General features: G+C 30.9%; 1 protein-coding gene across 2 annotated transcripts in view; it reads left to right on the plus strand.

Moving 5' to 3' along the window:
- LOC106460888 (integrin-linked kinase-associated serine/threonine phosphatase 2C-like) overlaps nt 1–21751 on the plus strand; it is a 59818-nt gene that overhangs the window by 34825 nt on the left and 3242 nt on the right. For both annotated transcript variants that reach the window (XM_022387691.1, XM_022387692.1), the window contains exons 5-7: nt 8082–8263; nt 10164–10285; nt 12158–12359. In XM_022387691.1, the coding sequence (XP_022243399.1) occupies nt 8082–8263; nt 10164–10285; nt 12158–12359 (506 nt within the window). The remainder of the gene's footprint in view (nt 1–8081; nt 8264–10163; nt 10286–12157; nt 12360–21751) is intronic.

Here is a 21751-nt window from a genome sequence, read left to right on the forward strand (position 1 = left end):
CTTTGATAATTATCTGTAAATATTGATATGGTATATACATATATAATGTATTATAACTGAAATGTGACTGTATTTTACAAAATACTAGTCCACTAAAACACAGCCATGACAGGTCACTTTGTAAAGGTCAGTTTTATATTATTGGATACAGTAACGTAAATGCACATATGACGCATCATTGTAACTTCTGTGATGTTAGCCAGGCATGACTGAAAGGTCAGTATAATAAAAATAATAAATATATATAAATGTATAACATTATGACATTTAAGCTATTTAGACTAAACATTTGTGTTTTCGAATTATAATTTGTAGTTATCTGGAACAAAAAAAAGCATATTAATTTCTTAATTTTTTATGGTGATTAAGAGTTCGGTCAAATCTACTGAACCCTTACAGAGATTGAAGATAAAATCTAAAAGAATTTCTTAAAAAACATTTTATAATTATCTGGAGGTTTTAAAGATTTTGCATGTATAATTGGAAAATTTTGTGGTACCTTAAATTATTTTAAATCTTAAAATGAAAATTACATGTTGGATAGGAAAAATGAGAAAAGAAAAAAGGCATTAGAAAAACATTACTTGAAAAACCTTAGGACTTAATGAAAAAATCTGATATTTTTCATATAAAAGCTTTGTAATCTTTACTGATAATCTGATAAATTTTGTGAATATATGCTTACTAATTTAATAGTGATAACATGAAAACTATAACAAGCACAAAATGGTTACAAGGTTGGTCCCATGGACCAGAGCTGTGCTGAAATAGTTAATTCCTTTTGGTCTTGTTGCTTGTTTTTCTAGGACAATTCCTTGTGATGTCACATGAGCTTTAATGAAGGAATGATTGTTGTAAAGTAGAACACACTAGGTAAAGGTGGACAATGATCTTTTTCAATGGTTGGTCAGATGATACCTTGAGGATTACTTGTTTTGCTACTAGAATGACTTTCACTGATGTGAGTAGCATAATTTCACTAAGAGGAATGGCTTTATAGGATCTTGTAGCCTATAACAAAATGACAATTCAGTCAAGTAAATCTTTATCTCCAGTTTAAGTCCTGTTTATTTGGCCTGTGTACTCATCACTTGTGTTAGAAATAAATAATATTTTTATCATCTTTCTTTAAATTTTTTTCAAACTCAGAACTAAAGTTTACTATATGGTATATTTATGGTTGTTCATTCCTTATTTGGCCCGACATGGCCAGGTGGTTAGGGAGCTCGACTCGCAATCTTTGGATCGTGGGTTCGAATCCCCATCACACCAAACATGCTCGCCCTTTCAACCATGGGGGTGTTATTATGTGATGGTCAATCCCACTGTTCGTTGGTAAAAGAGTAGCCCAAGAGTTGGCGGTGGGTGGTGATGACTAGCTGCCTTCCCTATAGTCTTACACTGCTAAATTAGGGATGGCTAGCACAGATAGCCCTTGTGTAGCTTTGCACAAAATGTATAACAAACAATCATTCCTTATTACTTGCACTTACTACCCAAAAGATAAATCAGTGCATATAAGACTACCACAGCCATCCAAGGAAACATTATTCCATGATGACCTTTTTCTCTGTGCTTGTTTCTGGTTGGAAAGGCATGCCATTTCTTCATGCTTACTCACTAACTCGGAAGAGAGATTAGGCTCATTGCATTACCCTTGAACATAACTGAGCATAGCAAGAATTCTAAATATTGTCTCCCAACATTGGAAGACAGTGGACTCGCTACAAAGCACTTTCTGGTTTGGTAAGTATCAAAGCAGCTTCTGTGATAGGCTACTTTTGTGCAAGTGATGAGATGACCTACAGTAATTACTGTTTCTTAGACTACCTGGCATGTTATCCTTGGACTGTCATTGGGTTTTAATGGAAACCCTCCATTAGTCATAAAAAATTTCCATGTGGCCATCTTGATACAGTGAATGCTACAGGAATGTACTTTCAGTTCTTTCCCTTCCTCATAAATCATTGCTGAGAATGTAACAAAAGGAGTGATGGTAGAAGAAAGGTATTATAGTTCAATTGAACATTTTAGTTTAAAAATAGAATTAAAATGTATATTAATCTTCTGAGTGGATCAAGGAAGAAAGTTGTGATTAGTTACTAAGAGTGCATAAATAAGAAGTAGACAGGGGTAAGGGAAATACTGTGTAGCTAATTATTATTGGTACAGAATCTTTCTAGTAGTGCATAAGGCAAGTTACTGAACATGTCAGTGTACTTAAGAAAAAAGTAGTACATGCGAGGAAGAAAAGAGGAAAGAAATTAAAAAAAAACATTGATTAGATTTAAAATATGAAGACTGACTAAAAAACAAGCAATTTTTTTAATACTAAAATGTTAAGGTCATTAAGATAGTGAATACAAATTATTTAAATAAAGTTCACTGGCCTTCATCTTCACTTGCCATTTGCTGTAAATGTGTTGGTAAACTAGCAAAGAAACTTTCCTTGCATTGTACACAATTTCTCATACTTATTAATGGTCTTTGCTGTAAGAGTAAGTGCAAAAGAAAGAGGTTCCACTTTGTAGCTGGCATTATCATATTATATTATTGGTGGGTATTCAGCTTTAAAAGAAGAAGTTGGTAAAACTTTCTGAATTAGTTTGATTAAAATCTTTAATGTTTCATTGAATATCTGCTCATTTCCATCTAAAATTTTTTAACCATTATAATGTAATACAAGGATGAGTTTCTCCACCAAATAGTATATTCAAATTCATTGACATCTTGCAGTGAGTAGTTGGAAAAAAATTTATATTATAATATGTACAATTTTTCAACTGCTAGCAAGGTCATTTTCAAATATAAACACAGAACAAATTAATTTGGAATATAATTATAATATTAGTAACAAGATAGACAAGGCACATGCAAAAGTGTGTAAAATTAAAAGCAAAAAATGTGCTATCTTTAAATGATTCGTGGAAAATCACATACTGTGATGATAATAGTAATCTTTAATACAAAGGGTATTGTTATTTACATAAAGGTGTGAATAAATAGTTAGTCTCATAAGTTAACTTACAGAAGTTAAAAAAGTAGAAATATGCCTGGATGTTTATTAATTTTGGGATTATGTGTTTTAATTAGCAAGGCTTCGGTTGTTTTCCTTTTGTTTATATTAGGTTTGTGTTTTAATGTGGAGACTTTGTGTTCTGAAAATGTGTGAGGATTGGATTACATATGGTAATTTACATGTGAAGGTTTTTTTGTGTTCATTTATTGGTGTGTTTAAACATCCAACTTCACCTATATAGAAATCAGAACAGTTATTACATTGTATTTTGTATATGATTCCTGGCTGTGAAGGTTCAAATATATTTTTCTTAGCACATGTTTCATTTTTGTTCCTGGGGTGAAAATGAAAGTAGAATGGATATTTATGTTGTTTTTGTATATTAATCTTTGCCATACCTCTTTAAGGGGAGTGCTTGGTTTATCAATGAATAGAATTATGCCAATGATTATTTTATTAGGTTGTTTTTTTTGTATTGTCTTCCAATATGGTACATAACCTTGTCTCACATGTATAGTTATTCTCCTTCAGTCCTGCCCTCTATATGCAAAAAATTGTTTGCATACTACAAGTATTGAACTCCCATGTACCCCACTATGAATGTGGTTCAACTGCATCTCTCATTTAAATCATCATGTGAGAACCTTCCACCTAGAGGAGTGCAACACACCATGCATGTGACTCCCTCTATTTGATTCTACCAAACTGTCACTCCTCGTTAGGCAGTGATTGAGTGCAGATGTTCTTAATTTATGTTCTTTTCACATGTTCATTTAATTTTTTTTTTTGCCAAGTTGTAATTTACTTGATTTATTCCTTTGTTGCAGTTAGTTTTTCTGTAGAAGTTTACCGTGATAACTTACATTTGTTTATTGATTTTTTTTTCTCTAATTAGATTCTTTATGGTTTATAATGAATTATGAAGTTTGTGTTTTCCTAGTTCTGATATTATTACTGCTACTTTGAGTGCCATTACTGGCTTCAGGTCTGGGGGTCTTGACTGAGGATTTTTTGGCTCTCATTTGTCGAGAGGTGGATTGTTATATGAGGCATCCTTTTTGTCTTGACAGTGTTTGTATTCCTCCTGCATTGTCCAAACCTGGACAAGGAGGATTTTGACAGTTTCTTTTCCTCCTCCCAACTATGCCATGCCTTCCCATGCATCTCCTATGAGATCTACAAGGTCTAACTCTGCCTTTTTGGATATATTTACTCAGGTATGATTTGTTTTTCTCATTTTCACCTTTTTTCAGATGATACTGTTCCTTCCTTTTTGTATATGACACCCATCATTAGGCTCCCTTGTCTCCCCTTCTTTCCCTGACATCAGGGTTAATGCTGAGCATTTTGTTTCTCAGTTGAGGATGAGTGTTAGCATGCCTCGTCCTCTATGGGCTTCTGATCTTTGTGTTTTGGTTTATCAGCAAGCTAATCAATCCTTTCTCGACTTCCAGCAGTTGAAGTCACTTTTGCCAGTGTGGGGGGCTATCCCTTATAATCCTATCCATTTTCCCACCTTTGTCTTACCTTTCAGTTCTCCTGCAGTACTTTTGTCCAACATACTCCTCCTTTCTGAGGCACTCCACCGATCCCTTGGGGGATACACTTTCCCTCCTTCCTCCTCCTTGGTGCTATTGTCCTTTTCAGCCCTATCCCTTCATACATGGTTTTGTTGCTGTTGGGATCATATTGGGAAGGATGCTGTCTTTTTACAGGTTCATCTACCTTTCCCTTATCTTCATGACTTCTGGATGGCTCCTTTTCTCCATGGGTTTGTTTTGGGAGATTTTCTGGAGTCTTTCAAATCACATGTGGACTCTGTGAGTCCACATTAGACCTTTTAGTCTTTGGTTACTTGTTTTTATCATTCTGATACCATGACCTCTCTCATAACTGATTCTCACCCTGCAGCTTTCTGTCCTTTACCATTTCCTACCACTAGGATTCCAACATTTTTTCACTGTGTGTCTTGAAGTATGGTTCTTTGTTGCCAGCAGTTCCAGTAACTTTCAGGTGGTTTCTGGTTCAGTGGGGGCACATTTGGCTGATTTTGTTTGCCTGTGGTGGTTATTCACTACCTTTTTCTTTCCCCTCCACCTTTGTCTCCTTTACTGATTTCCTTCCCATTAACTCAGGATCCAGCTACCTGTCTGAGTCTATCCAAGGTTGTGCTGACCCTTCTATCACAGAAAGTTATCCATCTTGTCAGCCAACCTTCTCCAGGATTTTACTTCAGGTTTTTTGTCTTGTGATTCATCTGTCCTGCCTCAACCAACTTATGGTTCTTCTCCAATTTCCCATGGAGTCCTTTATCACACTCCTATCTCCATATTAATATTTCTCATCAGTTTGGATGCTATCTTTGGTTTGTCCACTACGGGGTTGTGTATCAGAGTTCTGACTGGTCTTTTGGGCTTGCTTCAGCATCATATGCATTTTATTAGATGGTCATGGCTTTTGCCCAACTTCTGCATGCTCTAGGGTTGTGTTTAGACCACTAAATGTCTTCTGAACACACACAACTGCTGCTGCTGCAGCTTATATTGGTTGTATTCTACAGTTGATGAAGTTTCCTTTTTCCTACCCACTATCTTATCCCTTGGATGTATTTTTCAACACCCCCCTCATTCAGGCCTATCTTTCTTCACTTCTCTGTTCATTAGTGCTTTCAGTTCTCCATGCATTAAAACACCTAATCTCCAAATTATTAGACATCTAGGCACATCTTTTTGTTTTTTGACCTTTGTAAGTTAACTTATGAGACTTGCACCTTAAAGTAATAAATGCATCCCTTGTATTAAGTCTCCTGTAATCATTTTAGTATATGATGAATTGTTTAAAGATTGCACATTTTTCACTTTTAATTTTACACACACACATACCTTGTATATATTGCTTTTAGTATTGTAACAATATTCCAATTTAATTTATTCTGTGTTCATACTTGAAAATGGCCACACGAGTGCTTCAAGCAGTGCACTTATTCTAATATAAACAAATCTTCCAACTACCCAGCATAAAATGTCAACAAATTTGAATTCTCAACCATTGTACTCTGTGTCATGATTTTTAGCTTAATATTTTAAATGTCCTTTACCCATCACTTACATTTGACCAAAACACCACTCAGTACATTGCACATATATAAACAAAAAACAGGTGCCATGGAAATAGACTACACTGTAATATGTATTTTATATGAATATAGCTTAATGTTTTTGTTTCTTTTTCAGTTCTAACAAAATTACAGTTAGAATATTTATCATAGTTGAAAGTAGGGTTTCTTTGTGTTTAAGTGTTTAACACATTTTAGATACTAAAGTAAAGCTGTTTTTAAATGTTAAAAGTTGTCTAAACATCATTTTGAAAGGTGAGTAAAATGAAACAATTCATGTCACCCATAATGTTAATTCTTAAACTATTAGGATTATTGTTTATTAACTAAAGTTAAGTAAATATAAAATGCTAGTTAATCATAGCTTAATGATTTAGCTAAAAATTGATTTGGTACACAAGTGGATTTCATCTAATCATGAGTTGTTAATGGCACCAACCAAAGCAATTAATGTTATGTAAGTTTTTCTAAACAGTTTTATGTTCAATGCCCTTGAAAGTATTAAATAACATGAGAATATTTTCAGTTTTTGTTTAATCTAGAGAAAATGTAAATACTTCAACTTTTAATTTTGCTTTTGAGTTTATATTAGTTTAAAGATTTTTTTTTTATTATTAAAAGGTAATTTTCCTCCTAGTTAAAACTGAAAACTCAGAACATGTCAGAAACAGTGTAAAGGAGCAGTTGTAATGAAAATAAATCATGCATTTAATAAACTGTATATTGTATTGTAGCAAATCATGTTTACTTCCCATCCTCAAGTTCATAAACTGTAGTTGCTTTCTATTGTAACAAGACATGAGCAAAGTCAGTCTCTTTAACTTTTCAACTAGAATACTACTAGCTTATACTACAACTATTTACATTTACTGTGTACTCTAGCACTGTACATTGGATAAACATCTACCACAACTGTTACTTTTTGTATAACATATTAACATAGCATGACTGTGTGCTCTAGCATTTTTTAATTTAAATATCTACATATCCTGTTTCTGCTTAATCTAGAATTTTGTGTAGTATACCATGACTATGACTGTCAAATCTAGCTGTTATGTAGAATAAACTTGTATCATGAAATTTCTGTGTAGTTTTAAATTTAGAGAATTACTGTATTAGGTATGATGACTCAATCTGTCATACAAAATACTCATATCACATACAATGACTGTACTCAAACTATCCATGTAGAATATTCCTGTGTCATAATTAACTACTATATCTTTCAGGTAGAATATCTCTATATCATGACTTTATTTTACATAAATATTTAAGAAAATAAACTTGTATAACATTAATGTATTTTGAGGTATTTTGTGTTATATGGAACTGTACTATAACATTTTATTTTTCATTTATTTCATAGAGTAAAATATTTTATAGAAAATACAATTTTGAATGTCTTATTGTGTGTAGCCCTTATATGTAAGTATCCTCTTGAAGGGAAGTTGTCTTTGATGAATTAATATAGTTTTTTCATAGATAATTCTGAGGATTTTAGAGCTCAGGTTTTGGCCTTACAATAAACATGATTAATTTTCTAACTTTCTTTTGATACAGTATTTATGTAACAGTATTTATGTGCTTAGTTTTTTAACCCAAAATAGCATAATGCATTGAAGAAACTTCTATGAAAAAAGTCATAGTGTTTTCAAATTAAAATACAGTCAGGCCTGATTTTTAAAGGTCTATTCAGAAGATGCCAATTTTGTATTAGGTCATAATTTTAAAGCTTTATGATTTCATTATATAAATCATCTTGTAAGAAGTTACTGTAGATTATTATGGAAAGAAATATATTGTTTAACTTACCGTGAATCAGTTTCAACTTCATGTATTTTGTAAATATATTTATGTTCGTAAAACACATCAGCTGATTTTTATGAAAAGTATATATATGTACTTCTATATACATATATAAATATGTATATACTTTACATATGATAGGGGACCTGGCCCAGGTAGAAAAAGAAATAAAGCGTTGCTTAATAGAGACTTTCAAGAAGACAGATGAAGAATTCCTTAAAGAAGCTTCAAAACACAAGCCCTCGTGGAAAGATGGTACCACAGCTATTACTGTTTTAGCTATCAACAACACTTTGTACATAGCCAATCTTGGTGATAGCAAGGTAAACTGTCTCGGTCTTTAATAACATTGCACACTTTATATTTACATTTGACATCTTAATTGCTTATACAGATAGGATGAAATCTTTATCTATCTATCTAAGCTGTGGTCATCCCTTGTTGGATATGGCTTTCCATCAGAACAGTCCAGTATTTCATATTTATAACATACCATGTCCATTTGATTCCTGCTTCCATCACTATATTATCTCTTCATCTTCTCTTTTGCCTTCCCTTAAGTCTTTTCCCTGTTCTAGGGAATTATCAGAATACCTTGGTCCATGCCCAGCCCATTTCCATTTAGTTCCTAGAATGAACCTTACTGCATCTATGATATTTGTTGTTTTTCTTATTCTGTCATTTCTCCATGTGTCTTGTGATATTATATGAAGTATTTTTCTTTTGGTAGCTCTTTGTGTGATTTCTATCTTTTTCTTTATCTCTTTTGTTAGTGACCATGTTTGGCAGCCATATGTTAAGGTTGGTAGTACACACTGATCCATGATCTTTTTCTTCAAAGTAATGGGGATATCTTGATCCTCTAGAATTTCTTTATACATTCCAAAACATTGCCATGTTGCCCTTATTCTTACTATAATTTCTTCCCTTGTTGCGTTTTCGATTTTGAGGTTTGTCCTAAATATTTGTTCTCTTATTTCTTCATTCTCAATTTTGATGGTATCTGTGTCATGATAGTTAGTCATATATTTGGTTTTTCCCTTATGTATTTTTAATTCTGCTTTCTTGTTACTGGCATTCAAACTGTTTAATAGGGCTTCCATCTTTTTCGTTGAATTTGTAAAGAGAGCTACATCATCTGCAAACCTCAGATGAAATATTTATTGAACTGTAAATGATCTTGTACTTTATTTGTAAATGTTGGAAGGTGCAGTGACAATGATGTGATACCTGTTTTAATTTTTCATTTCCCTGTCTTTTGTGTGTGTGTGTAGATGTAAATGTTGATGAACAGTTGCTATGTAAACAATTCCTGTATGATGTTCAGAAAAGTTATAAAATATGGTAGAAATATGACCTGTTTTAATAATTGTATGAGTAATTATTATGCAAGATCTTCAAAGCAGTTATTATAAGGTATAAATCTTCATGTAAAAGGAATTAACTTTTTATCTCAAAATTTCTTTTGAAGGAAAATAATACTGTCTATCATTGGGAAAATAACGTACATAAAAAAAATAATCGTTTTTGCAGAAGCATTCAACATATTAATGTCAGTCATTGTTATATTTGAAATATAATTTGAAAATATCTGAAAACTCAATTTTCTGTCATGTTAGGAACATATGAATGAAAGTAAAAAAGAAAGTATAACAATTTCAACCAAACTATATTTATATCCAGTGCCAGGGAATCCTTTTGCCCAATGCCAGGGCTCATCAGGCCAACTGGAATATGACAGACATGGTAGTGGTTGAGATTCTATTTATGTTGTCCATTTGCATGAACAACAGCTATTATGGTTTGTCATCTCATATTAAACACAATGCAATGTGTTTCTAAGGACATGTATCTGTGTGTACAAATTATATTTCTATAGTACTGTCAAAGGCATCTTTATTACACTTTTTTTTTCAGTACATGTAGACAAAATATTTCATTTTCATTCAGTGAATCTCTAAGCAATCAGTTTTCTTCTTCTTCTTGCTTTTTTTGATATATAATGCATTTCTCTTAGATTGTGTTCCATGTGAATACTGATGTCACATTTAACTATAAACTGTTAACCTAGTTGGGGTTCAGCATTGTGAATTATAGAACAAAGATGTCCTTTTCTCACTAAAGTACTCCCCCTACAAAAGGGGGGGAGATATAACATTTGCATTAGCAACAAAAAAAAAAGTGTTATTCTTTCTTCTGTCTGAAGTTTCATGTATTTTCTAGGCAATCCTATGCAGGTATAGTGAACAAAACATGAGATATATTGCAGTTCCTCTCAGCAAAGACCATTCTCCTACAGACTATGAAGAAAGAATGAGAATTCAGAAAGCTGGTGGTTATGTCAAGTAATTTTTATAACAGATTTTTACTACACCACATTTTGTTTTCATTTTGTGAAATTCACAAATACAATTATAAAACAAAAATGTTCAAACTTAAAATTCTATTGTATATTTTGGCATGTGAACTGTAAACATCACACTTCTATATGTTTTATTGTATTTTTATTTTTGCTCTTCTCTAAGCTTATATTTATTTCTCCCAGTTAAATTTTAGTATTTTCTGTTAGCTTGATATTTATGTTTTTTGTTTCTTCAGAAAGAGATTGATTTTTAATGTTCTTTAGTTAAAAATACAATAGCGTTGTGTGAAAATTAGTTGAGCATTTGAAAAGTTGAAAGTTAGTATGTTCAGTTATGTTCAACTAACAAAGCAACTTGAAGACACAACTTAAAAACTTCTGTAGTATTTAGAAGACAATTTTTCCACTATATATTCTGGCAATTTTCTTTTCATACCTGGTGTTTTTTTGTGATACTATACTGGAATGCTACAGGAATATTCTTTGCCAATATGTCATCAGATGTGTATGTTAGGTAGTACAATAGGCTATTTCTGCAATGGCAAATTAATCAAACGAGACAAATCCCTTTTTTATAACATTGAATTTGAATACACTGTTAGGTCTGTTTTACTCGACAACATACACACACAGACAATAAATTTTCAAAGTTGAGGTCATTTATCCTTGATAAATTTTTGAATCTTATCATATTTTTATGACTTATAGTGGGTCTAGTTTGGTTATCTAATAATAAAGGAAAACAAATGGTTCCTCAGTTAAGTGTTAAGGTGAAAATTTTGAATACAAAATTCTGAAAAACTGTGGGAACTGTTTAATTCTTTATGTTATGAAGTAACAACATGATTAATCTTTAGTGTCATTTCAGCCTGAAAGAAATATAAATATAAAATTCAGTTAATCTCTTACATATCCTTTTAATACTAACTAAACTTACTGCATTAATACTTAGTATTCTCAAGTAAATAATGCTAGAGTGAAACGTTAATTATCTTTTATGCAGATTACCTGATTATCTGCACAAATTATATCAATATTGTGAACTTTATTCCTATGTCAGTAAAACATGTTAGTTCAAAAATTCAATTAAAGATAAAAGTAATAAAAAAAATATAACCCCAGTGCATTTGAAAAATGGACCTTTTTTCATCAGGAAAAGTAGGGGAAATTATCAGAACTCCCAATTTTATGTGGGACTCTCAGTTTCTAAACATTAAAGGTTCCAGAACCCTAAAAAAGTTGTGGGCACCCTGAAAATAATTTTATTTTCATCCTCTATGACCAGTATTACTCTTATTATGCATACATTTAGGCATGTATGTATTGCAATCAAAAATAGATTGACATAGATAAAAAGCATAAGAATTTTTTTAATTAATCTAATTTAAGGGATTTAAAGAGAAAGAAGTTCAAACTTGCAAAATTTCATAGAAGAATCATTGAATTCTACTAATTAGCCAGTGAAATGGAATTTAATACTACATGATATATACAGATGTAAAAACAATTTTATTTCTACCATTTTGATTTAGATATTAGTAATTTGTATACACTCTGTTGTTACGTTCAAGTTGTTGATAGTTATGATGCTGTGTAATATATATTCAGGTAGATGAAATTGCTATATTTTGATGAAAAAACCTAAATCTATTTTATTTTACAGTGTGAAAATATTAGTATCATGTTTGTAAATTGTTTTTGTTTTTTTTATAAAGTATTAGCAGATTTCAAATTACAGTTAAGCTTCTCAGTGAGCTTTTAAACCAAATGAATGCCTAAATTAGTGTAATTTAAATTTAATTTCATTGCTGTAACAGGAAGCTGAATTGATTAATGCATAATACTTTATATTTAGGGATGGTAGAGTACTTGGAGTTTTGGAAGTGTCTAGATCTATAGGTGATGGTCAGTTCAAGACTACAGGAGTAATTAGTTTGCCTGATGTGAGAAGATGTCAACTTACTGACAATGACAGATTCTTGCTTTTAGCATGTGATGGCCTTTGGAAAGTATTTACATCAGATGAAGTGGTCCAGAAAATCCAGGCTAATATACATGTGAGTAAACTTGTAACGCATGTGCAATATATTAAGCTTAATATATGTAAATTTGTAGTAATACAGAGATAAACAAAGCATGAAGTTCTAGCTTCTCCATTTTTATATGACAAAAAGAATACTCTCAATGTAGTACTTGAAGTTTTGTGAAAATTAGAATTACATCAAAATTGTGAAAATAAAAAAATTAAATATTTTGTTCTGATCAAAGTAAGCTACATACATAGAACAGAACTGAGATAAACCCAGTAATCAATATACAAGTCAGTTCCTTAATTTCAAAAGAAAATATTTAAATCTCCATCTCTGCTTGTCTGTGTAATATGACATTTGTTTGCTCCAGCTTGTCCATTATCTATTTTTCATCATTACTCTATGATATACTGAGTTTAACATAAATTACTCATTATAGTATAGATATTACAAAAGTATAGTCAAATTTTTATAATCTTTAAATCTTTGTTTACGGAGATATAAACAAGAAAGTTAAACCCACTTGCCACACTGTCCTGTTAGAAGAAATTGTCTGCTTTTTGCATGTTACTATTCTATGTTCTTTGGTACATTATTTAATACACTACTGCCATTAATATAAAAAAGTAGGGTTAAGTGTCATTGATAGTCAACAGAAATAAAAAAAGAATACTTGGGTAAGTACTTTATTTGTTGTTTTTCATGTTTATTCTTTATTTATGATTATAAAAGTACCTAAAATGTAAAAATATGATCTCTTTAGGTTAGATTGGGTAAAATATATAATAATAATAATATATAAATGTTTCATAAGGCACACACACGAGCAGCTTATGGATAAGGTAATTCAGTAGCGTAATGTGAGCTCCACGTTCCCCAAGTGATTTACAACTTATAATGGCACAAACAGTAGTTAGACATGGTTAAAAGGAGCAATCAAAGGGCAATAAAACAATAAAATTTAATTATAAATAGATTTATACAGTTATGAGTTTAAAGCTATTTAGGATAAACGAATGTAGTTTCATGTTGCAATATGAAGTCATTCTAGAAAGAAAAAATGGTAATTTAGATTTATTTACAAGGTTTGTCAAATTGACCAACTGCGTATAGAGTTAGGGTAGAGTACAAAGAGGTCATGTGGTCGGTCAGATCAACCGAGCCCCTGTTGAGAAAATTAAATCTTGTAGCAGCATAATCTGTTTCTACTTAAATTTTATTGTTTTATTTTCCTTTGAACTGTGTCTAACTAATAATACCTCTACACAAGTTGTAAATCACTTGGTGAACATGTAGCTGACGTTACCTTATCGAATTACATAAGGCACAGGCTACTTGACAGCATATCTCATGAAAAAGTTTTATTATTACTTTTTTCTTTATCTTACCTAATCTAACCTTATCTAACATAACAAACAAGAAATCTAATACCAGGATCGTTTTTTTTTACTGTCAACTGTCAATAAAACTTAACCCTACTTTTTAATATTAATGGTACTATTACATTAAATATTTTTTTATTTAAATAAGTAATACACCTAAAAACAAACAATAATAACACGTAAAAAGAAGACAATATCTTATAACTATCATAATTTTTCTAGCTTTCTAACTATGCAATAAGAGCCGTTAATAATTCAGCTAAGCCCATTGATGTGTATCTTGTAGGAATAAAGTTTGAACTGGAAGCAAAATAGACAATTCTTTGTACAGATAGATTAAAACTTTGGCTTTCTATTAGTTATACATAATATAGTATTAAGTGTCAGAGAGAACTGTTAGCAATTTGTGAAAGAGAGGGTGTGATATGTAGGCATGACAAGGGGGTCTGATTTTCTAGTTTATAGCTCTGTAACCAAATAAGACTTAAAGCTATACAAATTATGCTATGCTTAAGTGATAACAATATTATAATGAGTAATTTATATTAAATTTTATTCTTCTTGGAGGGGTGGTAAATATATTAGAGAAGAGGGGATAACTAAAGAGCAAATGTCATAATTCTTATACTAGGGTGAGATTGAGGATTTTTTAAATATTTCATTATAAAAGTAAGAACTTCAAACATATAATATTACATGTTGAATTATTAACTATGTCTTTTTGCCAAGTTTAATCATATATCATGGTAATAAAATAGCTAAATTAAATTTTGAATGTAACTCTAAAAAGTCAGGACATGCACACTTTGAGAGGGTTAAAGTGCACATGTCATTACCTTTTACAGAGTTAACTTCAAAATTTAAGTAAACCATTTTATTATAATTGTATTGAGTAAATGTAACATCAAAACATTTATAAACCAAATTTTAATATTATATAAATTTTAAGTTTTTAATTTTATAAGGAAATATTTGTAAAAAATCTTGTTCTCTCCTAGTATGAAAATTGTGACATTTGTTCTTTAGATCTTCTTTCTTTAATTTATTTATCACCTATCTCTGAATTATGGAGTTTAATGTAAATTACTCATTATAATATAGATATTACTAAAGCAAAATCTAATTTTTATAGCCTTTGAATTTCTAAAAAATGGTCATTGAAAAGTCATGAAATTTCATTTCTGTATAGGTGCAGAAACTGTGGAGAGAATTAACTTGACTTGTGTATGTTTATATGTGTATATATTTATTTATTTTATATGAAATCGTATTATTCCGTGCATCAGTGTGTACTCAGTTCATCTAAACTTGGAAAAATAATAAACAATGAAAAGATCAGTATCACATACCCTTCTCTTTCATGATGTATAAACACTTAAGTTACAATATAAAACATACAGAAACTTTTTTATGTTAATGCATTATTGTGTTTTGCATGATACAAGTTTCATGTAAAATGAAAAATAGAACATTTTTGAAGAAATACCATTATAATAATAATGTACTGAGTGAATCTTGCTTTCACAATTCCACAGTGAAGTTATAGAAATAGAACATTTTGGATCAATGTCCAGAAATTATTAATTTGGATCATCAGTTAAATCACACCCCAAAAATATATAGATAACAAACTTAAAGAAAAGAGAAATATTTGGCTTTTTTTACCTAATTTTTAAACAAAAACAGTGTGAAAATTTGAAATGTTTAAAGATTATAAATTTTAAAATTCTTGATAAAAACATATTTAATTGCATCACATTATTGTGCTTTTTATATATTGTGAGCTTCAAAAATCCCCACCATGTATGAAGCCATAGATAAAGTAATTCTCCAAAGAGTACTACATTTAGTTAATCACCAGTTTTTCTATTGGCTCTGTTGTTTTTTTATTATACATTACAAGTATACCTCATTTTCATTTTATTATAATTATACTTATCTCAATAGATATTTCAACCTGATCAACTAAGAGAAATTACTATTGATGTGTATATTGACTGATGTTTTTTATTTTGAGTGCAAGTAAGCACATTGTGGATAATAATTTGTATGAAAATACATTTAATTTAGATTTTTTTTATAAAACATAAATGCTCTTTCAGTAACCAAATCTACAGCTAAAACATTAGTAAATGTTGAATGTGAGAAAAGTTACCAGCAAGTCATGTTGAAGCTTATCCTTAATTTACCCATAAAAATGTCACTTATCATGTACTGCATTCACTAAATGTTCTCATATCAATGGAAGTTGGAAGACATTGGAAGTTCATCAGTGATTGTTACAGCATCATGAACATCTTCAGGTAAGGAAGCTGGTCTTGTGAGCCTTTGTATCTTGTGCTGTTTGAGTCCCAGGCATCACACTACTGATGTTATATACAAACACCTCACTGCTCTAATGCACAACATGGGTAATACCAGTCTAGTATAGATGAGTTACTTTCACTGTAATGCTCAACCTAGAATGAGTACACCTTTTTTGAAACATGGTATGACTGAATTGTTGCATAGAGAAAATCACTTCTTTCACTACTGACCCAAAGATAATATTCTTGTATTGTACTGCCTACTTTACCTGGTGTACACAGTGTCGGTGACTGCAAAAATTATTCAGATAACTATGGAAGGTTTTAAACTGCATCACTTTCTTCAGCATTTTTCTAGATCATTGTCTTGTTTACTAAATATTGGAACTCCACAACTTATTGGAGTGTATTGGATTGTTTCAGCTGTGTTTGATATGAGCAAGTAAATAGCAGTTACAAAGAGCATTGACAATTCTCACATAATCCAATATGAAAGGAATCTGTAGACTGGTAAACACCATATCCAGTAGTTTTAACTTTTATATGTGATAATTTATTACTTCTTCCACTCAGTGCACTTTGGTGACAAGTCTTGAAAGATTGTATTTCTCTGTAATATGCTGATTACATCCCTTTTGCAGGAAAAATGGTATATGAAATTTTGCATCCAATTTATGAAAGAGATCCAATACATCCCTGAATACTTTGTGAACAAAAGCCACATTTTGTGGTTGTATTCATGTGCAAATGTTTTGAACTAATTTTAGAATATGTGATGAGTAATCTCTGCATCTATATTTTATTCTTCAGTAAAACATAGCCGACATGTATTTAACAAGTGGTTTTTCCCCATTTAACTTTACCTCTGAATTGTATATATGGCACTTTCCTGTATATTCACATGAATGCCATCTTAAAAATAGGATAACATCATCTTGTTCTCTTCTCCAGAAGATTACAATATATTAATATTTTGCAACTGATATGTTTGAATTCAAGATAAAGAGAAACATGATTCTTCATAGGAGCAGAAAAAGCTGAGTGTATTGCTCACTTTAGAGCACAAGTGTTTTCCAAACTCGGAACTGTAGTCAGAATTCTATTAGATACCCACTATGAAGTTTAATGAGGAGATTTCCCAAACAGATTTTGCATGGGTATTCCTCAAGATGGAATCCTGGAAAACAAGTCATAACTGAGACTTGGGCAGTACAGTAAGATTACCATATTTAATATCAGCTTGTGAAATCTATTGAAGTGTATTCCTCTGACATTCTTGCTGTTATATGTGTTTTCTAGAATATCACCCAAATAAATCCATTCTGTTAAACTGGTATGATTATTTATCTTTTCATTTATCACTTGATATGAGTCAAGTACAAACTTGTTTTCTGTCCAGGTGAATTGTGCAGCGTTGGCTCTAATACAGATGACAGTACCATGTATCACAAATACTTGGATACACGCTTCAACTAATACTAGTCAGATCAATAAGTTTTTGACACAATGTTTCTGGCATGGCTGTTGCCCATTGACCTAATGTTGTTGAGTCTTAAACTCTTAGAACTTGTTTGGTCTGATTTGCTTGATGATGCAGCAGGAGTGGAATATGGAAAAGTGAAGCTGGATCACTTCTACCAGTTTTACAGTCATCTAGAGGGAGATCGTCAGTTTCTCAACATTTGAAACAATAGTATTGTTGATGGCATTTGATACAAAGGACACCATTTTCGGTAGGAGGTTTCTTCTCTCTCTCTGAAGATATCTTTTTAAGTTCACCATTACATAGTCCTGATATGCTCCTTCTCATTTTATGTCCACAATTCACATGGCGTACAACATATCTGTATTTGCTTAGCATGACTGAATGATGTCTTGCTAACATTATTTCAACGTGAACCTCATAAACCATATAGTATGCAATATGGTAAAACATTTCATAACTACAAAAGTGTCTCAATTTCATTGAATAATGTTATTTCTACAGTTAAACCATGGATTTGGTTCTATCAGATGTTGCAATTTCTTTGGCTGATACTTAAGATTTTAGACATAAGATTGGTGTACATTTGTTCAGGAGTTACCTTTTGTATTTTACATTTGCATCACATCCACCCTTTTTTTTTTCAAAAAAGAATAATAGTAAAAACAGGCAGACATCCTTATACTACTGTATAGATGTCAGCATTTTATATCATTGAGCTGTTTATACCATGATTTTGTTTAAAGTTTTCTGAAATCAACACAGCTGGAGTCCACAGCCAATAACTAATTATTTGTAAACTAATACAAAAATATGAACCTTAGTTAAATGTTATCATGGTAAATTTTCATGCCTTGCCCCATTTCCAGTCACTCTAACAATGTGTTTAGACTTTAGAGATTTGTTTTCATCAAAGTTAGTGTTGTTTATAAACCTGCAGCTCTTATAATAGACTTGTTACAGAATCGATATTTCATTGTTTAGAGGTTAGAATCCTGGTGAGAAAGTTTTTTTTTTTATTGTTAATGTCTGAAAGCAAATGAAAATGCAAGTATACTGTATATGTATCTTTTTTAGAAAGAAATTGAAAACAGGCATGCTGTTTACTGATGCTATAATTTTTTTTCTAAGTATCATTGTAAATAATTATAACTAAATTTTACTTTAAAAATTTAACTGTTTGTTTATGTTTTTCCTTTCATATCAATCACATTACTAGAAATAAAGATAAACAAAATGAAAGATTACTGTAGTTAGTGTGTATAAGTTAAACATTGTTGTTACTTGTTAACACAATAATACCATATTATCTTCATAGAATAGTTTTATACTTATTCATTCCCTAATGGTTTTCAAACTTTGTAAGATGTTATAACGATTGAAGGTTTATGTTATTCTATTTTTTTATGTTTTACTTTAAATTTAGGCCACCTGAAGAATATCAAAAAGTACTATGTTTTTACTTTGACTAAGTACTTATTAGCCTAATAAATAAAATCAGTTAGGATTATTCATTTCTCCTGACTGGTTACAAAGATTTTGAATAACTGCATAGTTATAGATACACACATTGTTATAAACACACTTAAAAATGTAAAACAGTAATCAACTGTGTGGAATAACAAGTATGAAAAAGCATATACAGTATTATTGCAACAGATGACTGAAAAATGAATGAATTTTTTATTGTTTTTAAATGTTAAACAATGTACTTGCATTGCAATTATGATTTAATTTCATGTACAAAGTTTAGAATTAATTTTGTTTTGAGTTTACTTGCTGATTATAAGTATTCTTTTATTGCAAGTTACAACTTTTACAGTAAGGAATAATTGCACCAGTGATCAAAACATTGTACCTGTTTTAAAAATATTCTTCCTTAGTGTAAAAGCTGTAACTTGTAATAAAATAAAGCTTAGGATTTAAAAAAATAACTAAATATTTTGTTGTTTTCTGACATTTATTTAGTATTATTCATGAATAAAAGAAAGTTTTATTTTAATTTCTGCACAGCTGCAAGGCATTTTGTCTGTAAACAAAAGAATCCAGTTGTCGACCGTTTTTTATTTTCAGAATTTCTATGCCCTTCCCAAAATATAACTATTTATACAAAGAAATTATCATCGTCTGAGAATATATTATCCATTTCTTGATTTTCAAGTGTTTCTCTTAGTTTTTGTACAGGCCTTGTTTAAAACTTTGTGGTGTCATGTCCAATGGTTTGATAACCTACTACTGAAACACAACTTTTAAAATAGCTATAAAGAAAGTTTTAAATATGATTGAATTGAGCAAAAATTAGACTATCATGTAATAGTAGAATAAATTTATATGTTTAAGAGTATTTTCTTATATTTTCTGTAAATTTTCCTTTCAGTTACATTTGTTTGTGAATTTTGAAAGTATTTGTGGATTGTAGAGGGCACATACTAATTGAATGTGCTAATTAATTAATTGGTAAGCCCATTAATCGATTAAATACCACTAATTGTCAAGCTATAGTAATTTAATTGTTTTCTTTGTTTTAGTGTGTGTTTGTTTATAATTTACAGCAAGTCCATTTTTAACTTTTCTCCCTTGGTATTGTCAATATTGACAAGGATATCAATCAACTTTAAATTTTAACCTTGAAAATGAGAAACATAATTCTTTCTTTATTCGTTCAGAATATGTATATGAATTTTTTATTCAATTCAAAATTTCACACTACATTGCCCCTCCCTGGAAAAAATTCTGCAGATGCCCATGACTGCAAGGAAAAACATTCTTGTGTAGAGATTCATTTGAAATTGCCAAAATGCCATGATAAGAGTAATGGTTGAAAGTATTCTTAAAAGTAGTTTGAGAAATATGTCATCTCTCTACAAAACTACTATGAAAGAAAGAATCTAAGGACAAGGATCATTTTGACCTTCAAGACTGTCTGTGCATACCCACCCTTGAGGAAAGTAAAACTTTAAACCTATCCGTCATTTCCCAAGAAATCATTGATTTTCTTCTTAATTTCCTGTAAAATGCTGGTCTCCACCACTATTGTTGGTAATTCATTCCATGTTAGAACAAGAGGGAATCCTCAATATTCATGGCACTTGAAATTCTTTTAGGCAGGATTAGAGTAAATTAATCTACGAGACCTTTGTTTCCTATTTTATTAGCTATATTTTTGTGTGCCAACAATACCAAGTGTGGGGAGGTGCGTATTCCCAATTTAATTTCATAACTCATCAGGTCCTCTACTAGCCTCCCCTCAAATTAAAATTCTTTTAGGCAGGATTATATTAACCTAATGTATAAGACCTTGGTGCGATCAAATACATAAATTGAAAGGGTTTGACCTCCGTTATTCAAAAACTGTAATTAGATCTCACATCGGTCAAGAGATGACAGAGCTAGGAGTTAAAAGTTTATCCTTTGAAAAATACAAAACAACTCGGAGCCATTCTATGAGCTGTTCAGCCACAGCTAAAAATAAAACTGTCTTAGCTGGAGCCTATCCTGTTTTCTACAAATATTAAACCTATGCTATCTTGTCCTATTATCTTAAGAATATAGAACACATGGATGTGAATTTCTTGGCCAATCTATTGAGTAGCACCTCATCAAAAGCTTTTTGAAAATCTAAATACAAGTTCCTACATTTTCAATCATACATATAACAAATTAAATCATTGAAAAAATTTAACAGATTAGCAAGGCAATATTTTCATTTAGTTAATCCATGTTGGCTTTTTTTCATATTATATTTCAGTAACTGATTCCTTAGAATCCCAGTCAATGTGTCTAGAAATTAGTCTCCCATAGTTACTAAATCAGTATTCTTTTTTAGTAACAACCATCATCTCTGAGTAATGTGTCAAGGACTTCTTTTGTCTGGTCAGGTGGCCTATAATAATTACCAGTTTACAACTTACTATCCTTGAAACCCCAATATAGAGTCAACCTCTTGACTGCCATTTTTTATGTCTTCAGACCAACTCTATATAAAGACCCCTCCCTATCTCTGTTAAGTAACTTATATATCATAATAATACAATGTAATATTTAGGGAAAATAAGAGACTTATTGGTCCATCTGGGCTTTCCTATCCACTAAACTAAAATAAAACTCAGAGCCAGCCCTTATCATTCATATATTTATCAAGCTTTCCCTTAAGCTCACTTAAATTTACTGCCTCCATCACATCTGAAGGCTCTTTCCAAAGGTCAACTACCCTGTTAGAAAACAAAACTGTCTTAGCTAATGATGACT

Source organism: Limulus polyphemus, unplaced genomic scaffold, assembly GCF_000517525.1.
Source record: "Limulus polyphemus unplaced genomic scaffold, Limulus_polyphemus-2.1.2 Scaffold856, whole genome shotgun sequence".
NCBI lineage: Eukaryota > Metazoa > Arthropoda > Merostomata > Xiphosura > Limulidae > Limulus > Limulus polyphemus.